At 38.4% G+C, this 12944-nt stretch overlaps 1 protein-coding gene across 1 annotated transcript in view; it reads right to left on the bottom strand.

Moving 5' to 3' along the window:
- LOC138795178 (collagen alpha-1(XIX) chain-like) overlaps positions 1–12944 on the bottom strand; it is a 151562-nt gene that overhangs the window by 107574 nt on the left and 31044 nt on the right. Inside the window, exons 12-13 of the mRNA XM_069974171.1 lie at positions 6815–6868; positions 4837–4881 (exon numbers count right to left, since the gene is read on the bottom strand). Coding sequence (XP_069830272.1) covers positions 4837–4881; positions 6815–6868 — 99 coding nt within the window. The remainder of the gene's footprint in view (positions 1–4836; positions 4882–6814; positions 6869–12944) is intronic.

The raw sequence follows: 12944 nt of genomic DNA, 5'->3' as shown, positions 1-12944 counted from the left end.
AAAAGGAGGCACACCCCATTCTTTGCCCTTGGGCATAATGAAAAATATTGTAAACCAGGATTCCATTAGCTTGGCAAAGTACCACAATTGTATCGGGCGTAATCTACAAGGTAATCTATATCAAAGTTCATGTTAAAATTTGGAGACTGCTTTCTTCTTTTGAACAAAACCTGATAAAAGCCTATGCGCAACTAAGATCCACTGAGATTTTTTCCCATCCTGGCTTCCTACATGCACAGCATAAATTTACTGTGGAACGTGAGTTGTAGACAGGAGAGAGAGAAGCGGAAGGACTTATCATGAAGTGGAGAATAATTAGGCATGAACAAAGTACATATTTAACCAAAGAATTAACAATATGCAAGTTATGGAACACCAGCTGTTACAGTAATTGTCATTTCTGGAGACAGGCATTGTTATCATTATAGATTTTTGTTTTGGTTTTCCTTTTTTTTTTTCCTAAAAGAAAATGTTCTGCTTTGCATTGATACACATCAGCAGCTGGTCATGTAAAATCAATGAATTCATCCATTATGGAAACCAAGGGAGAATTATCAGTGACCCAGATGTTGTGATTTGATGTGTTTTTTTTTTTTTTTTTACAAATAAAATATATTTTGGATGCTTTTTGATACAAATTGATCATGTTTTCGTGACTTATTCACGTCTAATGAAAACGGACAAATATGTTTATAAGGAAGAGGTGAAACGCTTCTAATATCTGTTTTTGTCAGAATGTCAGACAAAATTTTTAAAGTGTTATTTCAGCCAATTTTACTTCTCACTGGGTTCCCTCTGGGTGATTGTTGGGATACGAACACAAAATCCTGGTCTAAACACAAATTGACACATCGTTCATGACATATTTATCAAAAGTAGCTTTATTGTCGCCAATGTGTAATACTAAGGGAACAAGTCAGTACGATGTGCCCAATAACACTTAAAAAGATGTCCTAATAACTAACATGGTGCTACAGTAAGTCTAAAATGGAAAAAATAATAGTTTCAACATGGTGACGGAGCTATGCAAATGATGCTCAAGTAGGCATCGGGGTGGAAACTGTTATACGTTATGCACACGTGATTGACAGGCAAAGAGCTTCTACTGTATGTCCTAGCAGCATGTGACATGGAAGCCTCTTTGCCTCTGTGCCGCATGCTCAGGATAATGAATTCCCCCCATGGCAAATATTAAAAGGGGGTAAATATTCAATGAACCGACTAATTCAATGAAATTATTATTTTTCAATCAGTGTGCTACATGTTTTCTACATGTATCTCAATGAACTATGTATTGTAAATGTAGTGTAGGTTTTTGGCTATTTCTAGAAGAAAAAGAAGAAGAAGGAGAAGAAGAAGAAGAAGAAGAAGAAGAAGGAGAAGAAGAAGAAGAAGAAGAAGAAGAAGAAGGAAAAGGAGAAGGAAGAGGAGGAGGAGGAGGAAGAGGAGGAAGAGGAGGAGGAGGAGGAGGAGAAGGAGGAAAAGAAGAAGAAGACGAAGAAAAAGAAGAAGAAAAAGAAGAAGAAGAAGAAGAAGAAGAAGAAGAAGAAGGAGAAGAAGAAGAAGAAGAAGAAGAAGAAGGAAAAGGAGAAGGAAGAGGAGGAGGAGGAGGAGGAAGAGGAGGAAGAGGAGGAGGAGGAGGAGGAGGAGAAGGAGGAAAAGAAGAAGAAGACGAAGAAAAAGAAGAAGAAAAAGAAGAAGAAGAAGAAGAAGAAGAAGAAGAAGAAGAAGAAGAAGATACTTGCTTCTATTTTCTATTACATTTGACCTTGACCTTTATTTAATTTTTTGGTGTTTTATTTTTGGTGGTCCAGTACATTTAGCGCAAGATAGTAGAATAAAGACTCAAGATATATGTACTGTAAGGAATGTATGCTGCATCAATAACACTATAAAATGGATGCCTCAGACATAACTGCTACATCAATCTGCACCATAGTGGCCAAAATGTGAAAAGAAAAGATTACTTAGAAATGAAAAATACTGATGTCAGATTCATAAAAAAAGATTGATACCAGAGTGTCTCATTAAGAGCAGCAAGATGGCTATAAGAGGTGCTGTGACAGTCTATTGGTTCTCAATAAAGGCAACTCTGGCTTGGGATTCTAATGCAGCACATCAGTGCCTTAAAGATTTTTATTCTTCTAATCTCAGAATTAATTTGCTATTAATGTTTTATTTTATTAAGCTTGTGAGAAAAGCCATTGAGTTGTTTTCAGCTCTAAAATTCCATAAACATCTCCTGCTTTACATAAAAAATTGCATTTGAGTCATAAGAGCTCAAAGAGCCAAAAAGATCATGCACCGGACATATAGTACTAAGCTGTACATGCATAGCAATAAAAAGATGAAAGACTAAAATATAGTGGCCAAACCAAGATGAGGTAAAGCGCTTGAAATATTTCTGTAGAATTTTTAAATTGCCATTTTGTCTGCTGCCCGTCACTTACCTCCTGCCATTTAAAGTCTTGGATGTATCCTCCTTATTTGTTTAAATTAAGAATTTTTTTGGGTGGCAATTTGGCAGGATTATGTTTCGAGATGAGCGAAGCGAATCTGGCAAAGCAGATACTCTGCAAATGCAAATCGCGCTGCCAATTCGCTTTGTTTTGTAAAGTGAATTCACGCGGATTTATTAAGAAATTTGGTAGGAAAAAATACAGCGCCTTTCCAATCAGCTGCAGGCCCCTCTAAGATGTCAGCACCTCCCCCTCTTTATAAGGTGGTTTGTTAACAGAGGTGGCCAGTTGGCTGTGTGCGGAGGAGAGAGCAGGATGGCAGCAGGCAGTTACAGCAGAGCAGGGAGAGACTAACAGAGCGACATAGGGACAGAGAGGAGAGGATAGGAAAGGAAAGGAAGGCTGATTATGGGTGATTTTTTTTGTTGTAGCTGCCAACCAAGTGTCCAGTTTACTAAGTAACTGGGTGTCTATAGGAATTCACTGGGACCAGTAAAGACACAGTCCAGCCGCTTTGTTCATTTCTAATTATGTTATTTCTTTATTCTAAGGCCTTTTTAACACTAGAACAGGGGCATTACATCCATATTACAAATCCAAAATTATAATGGAATTCCATCAGTTTGTTATCAGTATTGCATTCAAAATTTTGTACCATATACTGTATACTGATGGACTGCCTTCTAATCAGGAAATTGAATTAAAATATTATTCTATAAAAAAAACAAAAAAAACAACAACCCACAGCACTCCCACATGACAGCACATCCCAGTAGGTGCTGCTCTGTGTGTATAATCAACTGTTCAGCAGCAAAGAGAGATAGAAAACTATATAATAGGTTTATAGACTGTAAGGCTATATTCACATAACTTTTTTTAGGCCAAAATACGTCCGTATTTTGACAATTACGGCCGTAAATAATTGTCAAAAAATTATTATTATTTATGGTCATAATTATCAAAATACAGTCACATTTTTGTCTTAGAAACATGGCGTGCACATACCCCTCGTTTTGTGGTAAAAATACAGCTGTATTTTTGCTTCAAAATGATGGTGGTCCATAAAGATGGATAAAAGACGGCCAAAGAAAGTCATTGCGTGGCCATAGACTAAGGCAATGTTCAAACAATGTTTGTTTTGCGACCATCTTTTTGGAACGTCGTCATTTTGATGGCAAAACATGGCCGTATTTCCAAATTGAAGGTTGCAAAAATGATCATCTTTTGTGACCGTCATTATCAAAAGAAAAATGATGTTATGAACGCTGTATGAACATGGGCCGTTGTTTGACACGGCCGCTGTTTGCAGTGTCAAACAACGGCCAATGTCACAGATTTTCACCAAGCTGATACTGAAGTACCGGTCAGGTGAACATCACTTCATTTTAATTGGAATATGGGCACATTTAGGTGTGCCTGCACGCCAATCAGCCATGGAGCACAATGTAAAGTACGTCTGGGAGCTGTACTTTGCATTGTGTGCACAGGCTATCTTGTACAGCCCCTGTTCACTGAATAGTGGCCGCACAAAATAGAAACGCTAGTTTTTCTCTGTGGCAGCAGAGAACAACGGCCACAGTGTATAGAGTCAATACACACCAATTCAAATTGCCGCTGTCAATAAACAATGGCTGTTGTTTATTGTACAAATACATAGTGTGAACGTGGCCTAAAGGTGTAAACGTGGCCTAAAATAAACTGAGAAACAGGACAAGATTTGTGAGATGAAATTGAAAAGAAAAATGCAATTCTGCAACTATGAAGGGGGGGATGGGAAACATTTAAATTGACATGTTATCTGTATTCTTCAGGTTGGTACATCTTTCTTAAAAATGAATAAAGAAATCCAATTTTCTGATCCTATTTGTACCACATTCTGTAATATTTATTGGTACTATTTTAGCACAGATTGGACCTTTTGACCATTTTTTGTTCAAATTTATTTGTGGGATATGATTGAACCAAGCAAATAGAGTTTTTTTTTTTTTTTTTACATTTGCACCATTTTTTGGGCATCTAACAGGGTTACAGAGGAAGGGGAAACCCCTCTGTTCTCCATCGTCTCTCAGCCTTCAGTCTTGTTGCAGTTATGTCACAGAACACATATACTGTAATCTCCACAATAATATCCATAGAATAAACACACTGTGATATCACAGCAGTAAGTGACCAAACTGAAGTAACAGCACAGGAATAATAGTTACAGGGATGTTATGGTATATCGATTGATAGAACTAACATAGGATGAAAAGGCTTCACTGTTTCACCATGACAAAATGCAGGATTTGCTGGAGGAATTGCATTATCATCTCACCATAGTACGTATCATACAGGTGATAGGCTGCAGCATTTAATTCTAGATAGTTCCAATACTTACGGGTGGTCCGGGGGGTCCAGGTCTGCCAGGAGGACCTTCATCACCCTGTAATAAAAGATCAAAGAGCATTTAGTTTACTTGTGGATATAGTTATACAGTGGTCCCCCGACATACAATGCCCCCGACATCAACTAACAATGGCTTCTCAGAGGTCATTATTAGTGGACTACAGAATCAATTTGTAATGCTGTTTGCTAGTGATGAGTGAACATCCGATGTTTGGTTCAGATCCCAAACACAAAAATAAAAATAAAAAATTATCGTGATTGGTTCGTGTTCGTGTCTCCAAACATTCACGAACAAATAACGGACATACAGTAGAAGTGCACGTTTTGCTCTTCGCAGTTGTGTGCGCATTTGCGTACAGATTGCATACGTTTCGGTCTGGAGTTGCGTATGCACATGGTGTATGGTCACAAGTTTAAATATGCCAAAAAAAAATTTGTATCCTAGCAAATTTCATATTCCATAAATTCTTTTAAATAGACATTGTAGTCACTGAAACCATAATTTTTTTCCCATTTTGATATTATCCTGTACGTAGTGGTCACTGGTACACACTGCTGAGCACCACCACTCTAGCCATTTGAGTGCTGCATTCACTCTGATTACACACATAGGCTATGTTCACACGACGTCTTTTGAGCTCCATTTAGTCTAAAATAATGGACGTCATTTAGCTGTCTGGCCTCCCCTTGTGCAATAACGGCTGTTGGTACATTATTCTAGTTTAGGATTACTAATTAGCCCTTGGATGCGTCTTAATTAAAAAATCCATTGAATTTAATAGTAAAAACGGAGAAAGAACGGTGATAAAAGACAAACTGTGTGTGAACAACTAATAAAAAACGTCCGCTGTTTGCAAAAGACGTCCGAAAATAATGATCATGTTCATTATTTTTTGTCTGTAGTAAAAATGTCCATTATTTAATGCATCGTGTGCATTGGACGTCCGTCTTCCCATGGACTTCAATGCATTGCCATTGCAGTCAGTTAAATCGTGGCAAAAACGGGCGTTATTTTAAATATTAAAATCGGCTGCCTTTTCTCTATTTTTGAAGTTGTGTGAACATGGCCAAATGCAGACAATTGGTTCCACACCCTAAAAATAATGATTTTTTTTTGTATTCCAAATAACATGTAGAACAGATGAAACAAAGATTTAGTAACAGGTGAATCTGTGATATTATAAATTACTGTACAGTATAGCAATCAGCATGTGGAGTATAATGTATAGTAAGGACATAAACCTGATAAACAGCATCAATTTGTAGATACAGGATGGAACTGCAGATCCCCATAATGGAGAGGATGGAAAACACAAGGTCTGACAGAGACTGCAGGGAGCATGAAGGAATGAGCAGGGGAGATGTGGTCACATACATGCAGCGCTCTCTGTCCAAGGAGAGAGGGGTTACAGCTTATAAAGAGATTACCTCCACAGTCCTGTCCCCTGATGTAAGCCCCAGCCTGAAGTGGATCTGCTAAGATTTGGAAGGTGAGGGAGACTTTCTGGGTCAGAGTACAGGGCTGTAGACCCCGCTATGCAGACCATGCCCCTCCTCCGCTCCCCTCCCACCCAGTACAGGGAACTCTTAAACCAAAGCAATGCTCTTAAACCAAGTCACAATTTTGAAAAACACTGAGCTCTTAAACCAAAATGCCCTTAAACCAAGTTACTCTTAAACCAAGGTACCAATATATATATATATATATATATATATATATATATATAAATACTGTGTCTATATATATATATATATATATATATATATATATATATATATATAATGAAAATTGATAAATAAGCTTATGAATATTAACAGACATTCCTATGCAAGCAATATCATTTAGCAATACATCGGTTCTCTAATAATTATAAAGCTTTTATAAAGTCATTATTTCGAAATCCCACTGGTTACTGTTTTGCAACATAATCTTGCATTTCTTAAATTAAGCTATGACTTCTGATCCGTACCTTTTCTCCTTTGACCCCTGGAGGTCCTGGATGTCCAGTTCTTCCAAAATGCCCCTGGAAAAAGTAAAAAAAAAAAGAAATGTTTGACTTGTAAACAACAATAAAAAGCTTTCAGCAACACATATTCATTGAAAACTGTACTTTCGAGGTCAGCCTAACCCAATTAAGTCTCCCAAGAAGCATCTTCTCTTCTGACTGATAAAACAGCTGCATCCTACTGATAAGCAGACAAACTGAGAGGATACAATGGTGCTAGTGGTTGCTTTTTCACCTTGGCAGATCAAATGTACAGACCCTACCTAGTGTATGTGGATAGAAAGACACATTCATTTTGCTGCTTCAATTGGAATCTGCATACGATTATCAATTTATTTTGCATAAATATATTTTGCCGGATTTTGCATATGTAGAGCGACTGGAAGGTCTGAATCATTGCTGATTATATGGAAATAAACTTTCAACGTGCACGCTGAATATACTACAGGGACAGCAAGCTTAGGGGCAACAGTTTGCACTTTGAACAGATAAAAAAACTAAAAAGTTTTAATCAATGTAATTTGCATAGGGATATACTACTTGAATTAAATGCTATAGTGAAAATTGTTGATTTGTTTTTATATATATCAAGAGGCGTTGATACAATATTTATAGTAGGATCTTAAGATACCATTTATACATTGAAATAGATGTAATAATTGGCATTATACATATGTACAAGTAGGATTATAAGCAGGTTTTTAGTTAAAGGGATACTTACATCTTATAATGTTAAAGGGATTGTCCAGCGAAAATCTTTTTCTTTCAAATCAACCGGTGTCAGAGAGTTAGATAGATTTGTAATTTACTTCTATTAAAAAATCTCCAGTCTTTCAGTACTTATCAGCTGCTGTATGTTCCTGCAGGAAATGTTGTTTTATTTTCAGTCTGACACAGTGCTCTCTGCTGACATCTCTGGCCGAGATAGGAACTGTCAAGGTTAGGAGAGGTTTTTTATGGAGATTCATAGAAAACCGAGACAGAGTTCCTGTCTCGGCCAGAGGTGGCAGCAGAGAGCACTGTGTCAGACTGAAAATAAAAGACCACTTCCTGCAGGACATACAGCAGCTAATAAGTACTAATAGAAGTAAATTACAAATCTATATAACTTTCTGATATCAGTTGATTTGAAAGAAAAAGATTTTAACTTTAACTTGACAACCCCTTTAAAGCAAATGTACCATCAGGTACATCACTTTGTTTTTTGCTTTTTTTTGCCTCAACGGATTGGAGCCAGTGTAGGAATGCTGGTGGTGCTGTCCTTTTCTTGATCCATCGCCTGGTTCTCGTGCACTGGGGGCATTGATTCTAATAAAGCAACGTCACAGAGGGGAGATTGACACACTTGGCGCCATCAGGCCTGCCCTTAGTGCTCCAGGGCAGGCCAGTGCTTGGGCATAGACCAGCACCATGTGTGGGAGCCAGGCGGTGGTTTGGAAAAAAAAAGGACCGCGTTACTTGCATCCTCGAGCCAGCGCCGATCCGTTACAGTAAAAAGCCCAAAGCGATGTACCTGAAGGAACAAGGCATACCAGTAGACAGGAAGGAACATGGCTGTGAAAGGGCATACTGTAAAGGAGCTGCAATGCTTAACTAGCTGAGGACCCCCACACATTTGTCAGCAGTGGCAAATCAAAGCAATATGTTTGCTTTCTTGAAAATACTCCTATAAAGTTAGACCAGGTTCACATACCTCCTGATCTAGCGCTGTGCTGGATAACAACACCAAATGCAGCAAACTTAATGGGGTACTCTGAATGGGGGTTATTTTCAGCGTACGGCTGAGGAAGGGGTGGAAATAGAGGCCGCTGGTCACTTACCTCCCCGATTCCAGCACTGGGTCCTGGATCACGCCACCCCATTCTCCCGCCCGACATCAGCGGAGCGGAGCTGATGTCCGTATGTCTGCCCTCCCTCCTCTGTCCCCTGCCGCTGTTACAATCTTTTTGACAGCGGCAGGGGAGAGAGCGGAGGGGGCAGACCTCACGGGCAAGCTCCTTGCGTGCCCAGCCTTCACTCCCTCCCCCTGCCGGCCTCTGTAGTTAGCAAACTAACTACAGGTTTCCATGGCTTCCATCGAGGCTCTGCGATCACTTGGCAGAGCCCCGATGGACACCGAAAGAGAATTCTCCCTCTGTAGAGGAAGAATTCTCTGTCAGGAGCCCTATAGATGCTGTGGTCGTGCTGACTATAGGGTTAACTCTCAGCACCGGAGCGCGGTGATAGCCGGGACCCGCCGCAGATAACACAGGCGCAGCTCCTGCGTCTATGTCATCCTGGATTGTTGATTAAACTCACTGCAGCATCAGGCATAGGCTGTAGCGTTGTTAATTAACGGTATGGCGGCGGTAGGGGGTTAATTGAATTGGTTTGTATGCAATTTGCGAATATTTGCAAATTCTGGCAAATATTTGCGAACTTCGTAAAACGAATTTCCAAGTAATTCGCTCATCTCTAATTCTGTTCTAATAACATACGGGTGAAAAATAACCAGAAGTCCTGACTTTCAGCACTAAATGATGGAGAGAAGATCCAGTGCACAGAGTACATTTTAATGGTAAGTAAGAACATCAAGGACACTTCATGGAAGCTCTATCCCTCTAATGTGTTTTCCATTGTTAATCAGTTTAGTTAGGATGGAGTATGCTGCCGCACAATACAAAGCTGACTGCAATGTGATTCCATTAGTGAGGTAAATAGGGAAGCAAACTTGAAGGCATTATTTGTACTGGAGGAAGACATTTGAAATACAGAACTCTGTAACCTTTCATTTAATCCTGGTTTTCAGGAGACAAGAAAGTCCCTAGACTCTAGCTCTAAACTAAAAGCAGTTTTTCTTTTCAGTGATTGGAACAGTGCAATTTAAAGTGTATCTAGGCATTATGTGAGCATTATGTGTATTTAAGGTGTATTTTTTGTAAGAAAAAAAAGGGTCATATCCCATTTCCTTATTTCTTCTACTTTTAAAACTAGAACATCCGCAATTTTATGTATTTTGATTTTTATCGTTGTGCATTGGTAATCTATGTGCTTATGCTGTTTTTCTTTTTCCGTGTTCTGTAAGGCTATGTTCACACAACGTCAAAAATATTGAAAAGGCGTCCGATTTTCATATTTAAAAAAACTGCCGTTTTTGCCGCGATTTAACTGACTGCAATGGCAGTGCATTGAAGTTAATGGGAAGATGGACGTCCAATGCACACAATGCATTGAATAACAGACGTTTTTGCCGCGGACGTCAAAATAATGAACATGATCATTATTTTCGGACAACTTATTTTCAGATTTTTTTTATTAGTTGTAAACACTGTTCTTTCTCCGTCTTTACTATTAAATTCAATGGACTTTTCAATTAAGACACACTGAAAGTTCAATTAGTAATCCCAAACTAAAATAATGTACAAACACAAGTCATTGCACTAAGGGGAGGCTAGGCTGCTAAATAACGTCCGTTATTTTAGACTCAAAATAACGGACGTCATTTTAAACGGAGCTGAAAAAACGTTGTGTGAACATAGCCTAATATTGTAATACGAATATATTGGGAGGTAGTCCTTTCTCTCCTTCCTCTCCTTTTCCTTTTCTGGCAGTAATATGAGTATTACCAATGTATATTATATTATTGCAATCTGCAAAAACTAGAATAAAAGGTTGGAAATAAAAAAAAAACAAAAAACATATATGCCATAGAATCTGTTTCCCAAATTAAAAAAAAAAGCAATGTATGTATGTATTTGATAACGTAAAATAAAAAAAGGTAAGGACGTAAAAAGAAAACCATGTGAGACTAATGCATTGTGCAGAACTATATGATAGCATACGCTCATATAGAAACAGTCCGGCAGTAGGATACAACCTCACTCTTAGGCTATGTCACACAGTAAAGTGAAAGCAAAATATAGCAGTAAAATGCTATGTTCACACTTCGTATAATACCCTCCATTGCATAGCAACAGAAGATTTTATACTACCGGACACTGGGTGGCGTTCAGCACTTTCCTGCAGCTGATACTTTTTTTTTTTTTTAACTGAATTGCAGGCATCTTTGGGTGTGTCCACAAATCAATTAACCATTGACTAAAAAGTAAAGTACGACCGCAGGCCGTTAAAATAATGAACATGCCTATTATTTCATTAGGCAAAGCAATAGCTGATCACACAATGTAAAGTACGGCCTGCGGCCGTACTTTACATTGTGTGATCAGCTATTGCTTTGCCTAATGAAATAATAGGCATGTTCATTATTTTAACGCCTGTTCTAAAGAACTCAATGTACAGAAAATGAATTCAATGCAATGCCACCTCTGCTTAAAAAAATGTATGCTGACTTCATTGCAATCAGTGTCTGTTCTTTAACCTCTTAGCGACCCATGATATATCTGATACGTCATGGTGCCCGCCGGGACCATGCTCTGAACGGCGCTGATCCCGGCTGACATATGCAGCCGGGCAGCGCCTCTATTAGCCGGCACGGGTCCGCGACGGCTAATTAAGCCTCTAAGTGCAGCTGTCAAATCCACATGTCCCTGGTGTCAAGTGGAAGGGATCTCCCCCCCCGCGATGCGATCGCGTGGGGGAGATCCGTTCTTCTGCCCGTGCCGGGCCTCAGCGTCGGAATAACACTGATCTCGGCTCGGCAATAGATTGTTATGGCCTGCAGCAGGCCATACCAATCTATGACCGATCTAATCGATCTTTGCTGTGTATATACACAGCATTGATCTCTATAAGAGATCAGTGCTGTGTTTATACAAGTCCCCCAGGGGGACTTCTAGTTAATGTAAAAATAAAAGTAAAAATGTTTTTTTAATAATAAAAAATCCCCTCCCCTATTAAAAGTCCAAATCACCCCCCATTTTCCCATTTTATAAATATAAATAAATAAATAAACAAATAAATAAACATATTTAGTATCGCCGCACGTGTAATCGCCCGAACTATTAATTAATCACATTCCTGATCTCGCACGGTAAACGGCGTAAGCGCAAAAAAATTCCAAAGTGCAAAATTGCGCATTTTTGGTCACATCAAATCCAAAAAAAATGTAATAAAAAATGATCAAAAAGTCGCATATGCGCAATCAAGGTACCGATAGAAATTACATGTCATGACGCAAAAAATGACACCTGAAACAGCCCCATAGACCAAAGGATAAAAGCGTTATAAGCCTGGGAATAGAGCGATTTTAAGGAACATATATACAAACATACAATTGGTTTCGCAAAAAATAAGGGCTCATGTGGGTTTCTAGGTGAAAAAATATAAGTGCTATGGCCTTTTAAACATAAAGGGGAAAAAGCAAAAGTGCAAAAACGAAAATTGGCTTTGACCTTAAGGGGTTAAACAAGAAAAAAACGTAGTGGGGAGATAGCCAAACAAGTAACAAATACAGCCATTTTTCTTATCTAATATTGTGATACATTAATGTCTATGGAAAAATATTTATCTGCGCACACATGGTACAAATTTTTGTTTACAACATTTACACAGACAGCAGTTTTTCCATAGATTTTATGTAGCCCATTACTAGAAAAACTGCAGTATTTTTATGGCTGTATTTTGATTTTATATTGCTGTCTGTGAACACAGCCTAAACTTGCATGTCCACTCTCTGGTAAAACAATACTGCCCTTCACATTGTAGTATTTCAGATATTGAGATGGGTGAGAATGATCCTCTACAATTTTAGTAGGGCATAGAGCTTTTGTTAATAACAGTCTTAAGTAGCCTAAACACTGTATCATATGGGTTTATCACATTGTTGCTGTGCTAGGCTATGGTCACATGACATTTTTTACCTTACCATTTATTATTTTTTAAAATGACGCCGTCATTTTACGTTGTGGACACCTGTCATTACAATGACGACTATTGGTACATTATTCTGGTTTAGGTTGGCTGATTGTCCTTTGGATGTGTCTATAATTAAATAGTCCATTTAATTTAATAGTAAAGATGGTGAAAGGATGGTGAAAAAAGAAAAACCGTAAAGTAAAAAATAACGTCCTCAGTTTGCAAAAGACGTCTGCAAACAATTATCATGATCATTATTTTGACGTCTGCGCAAACAACGTCCATCATTCAATACACTGTG

This window comes from Dendropsophus ebraccatus, chromosome 6 (genome assembly GCF_027789765.1).
Source record: "Dendropsophus ebraccatus isolate aDenEbr1 chromosome 6, aDenEbr1.pat, whole genome shotgun sequence".
NCBI classification, from domain to species: Eukaryota; Metazoa; Chordata; class Amphibia; order Anura; family Hylidae; genus Dendropsophus; species Dendropsophus ebraccatus.
This window is presented reverse-complemented; position numbering and strand designations above follow the sequence as displayed.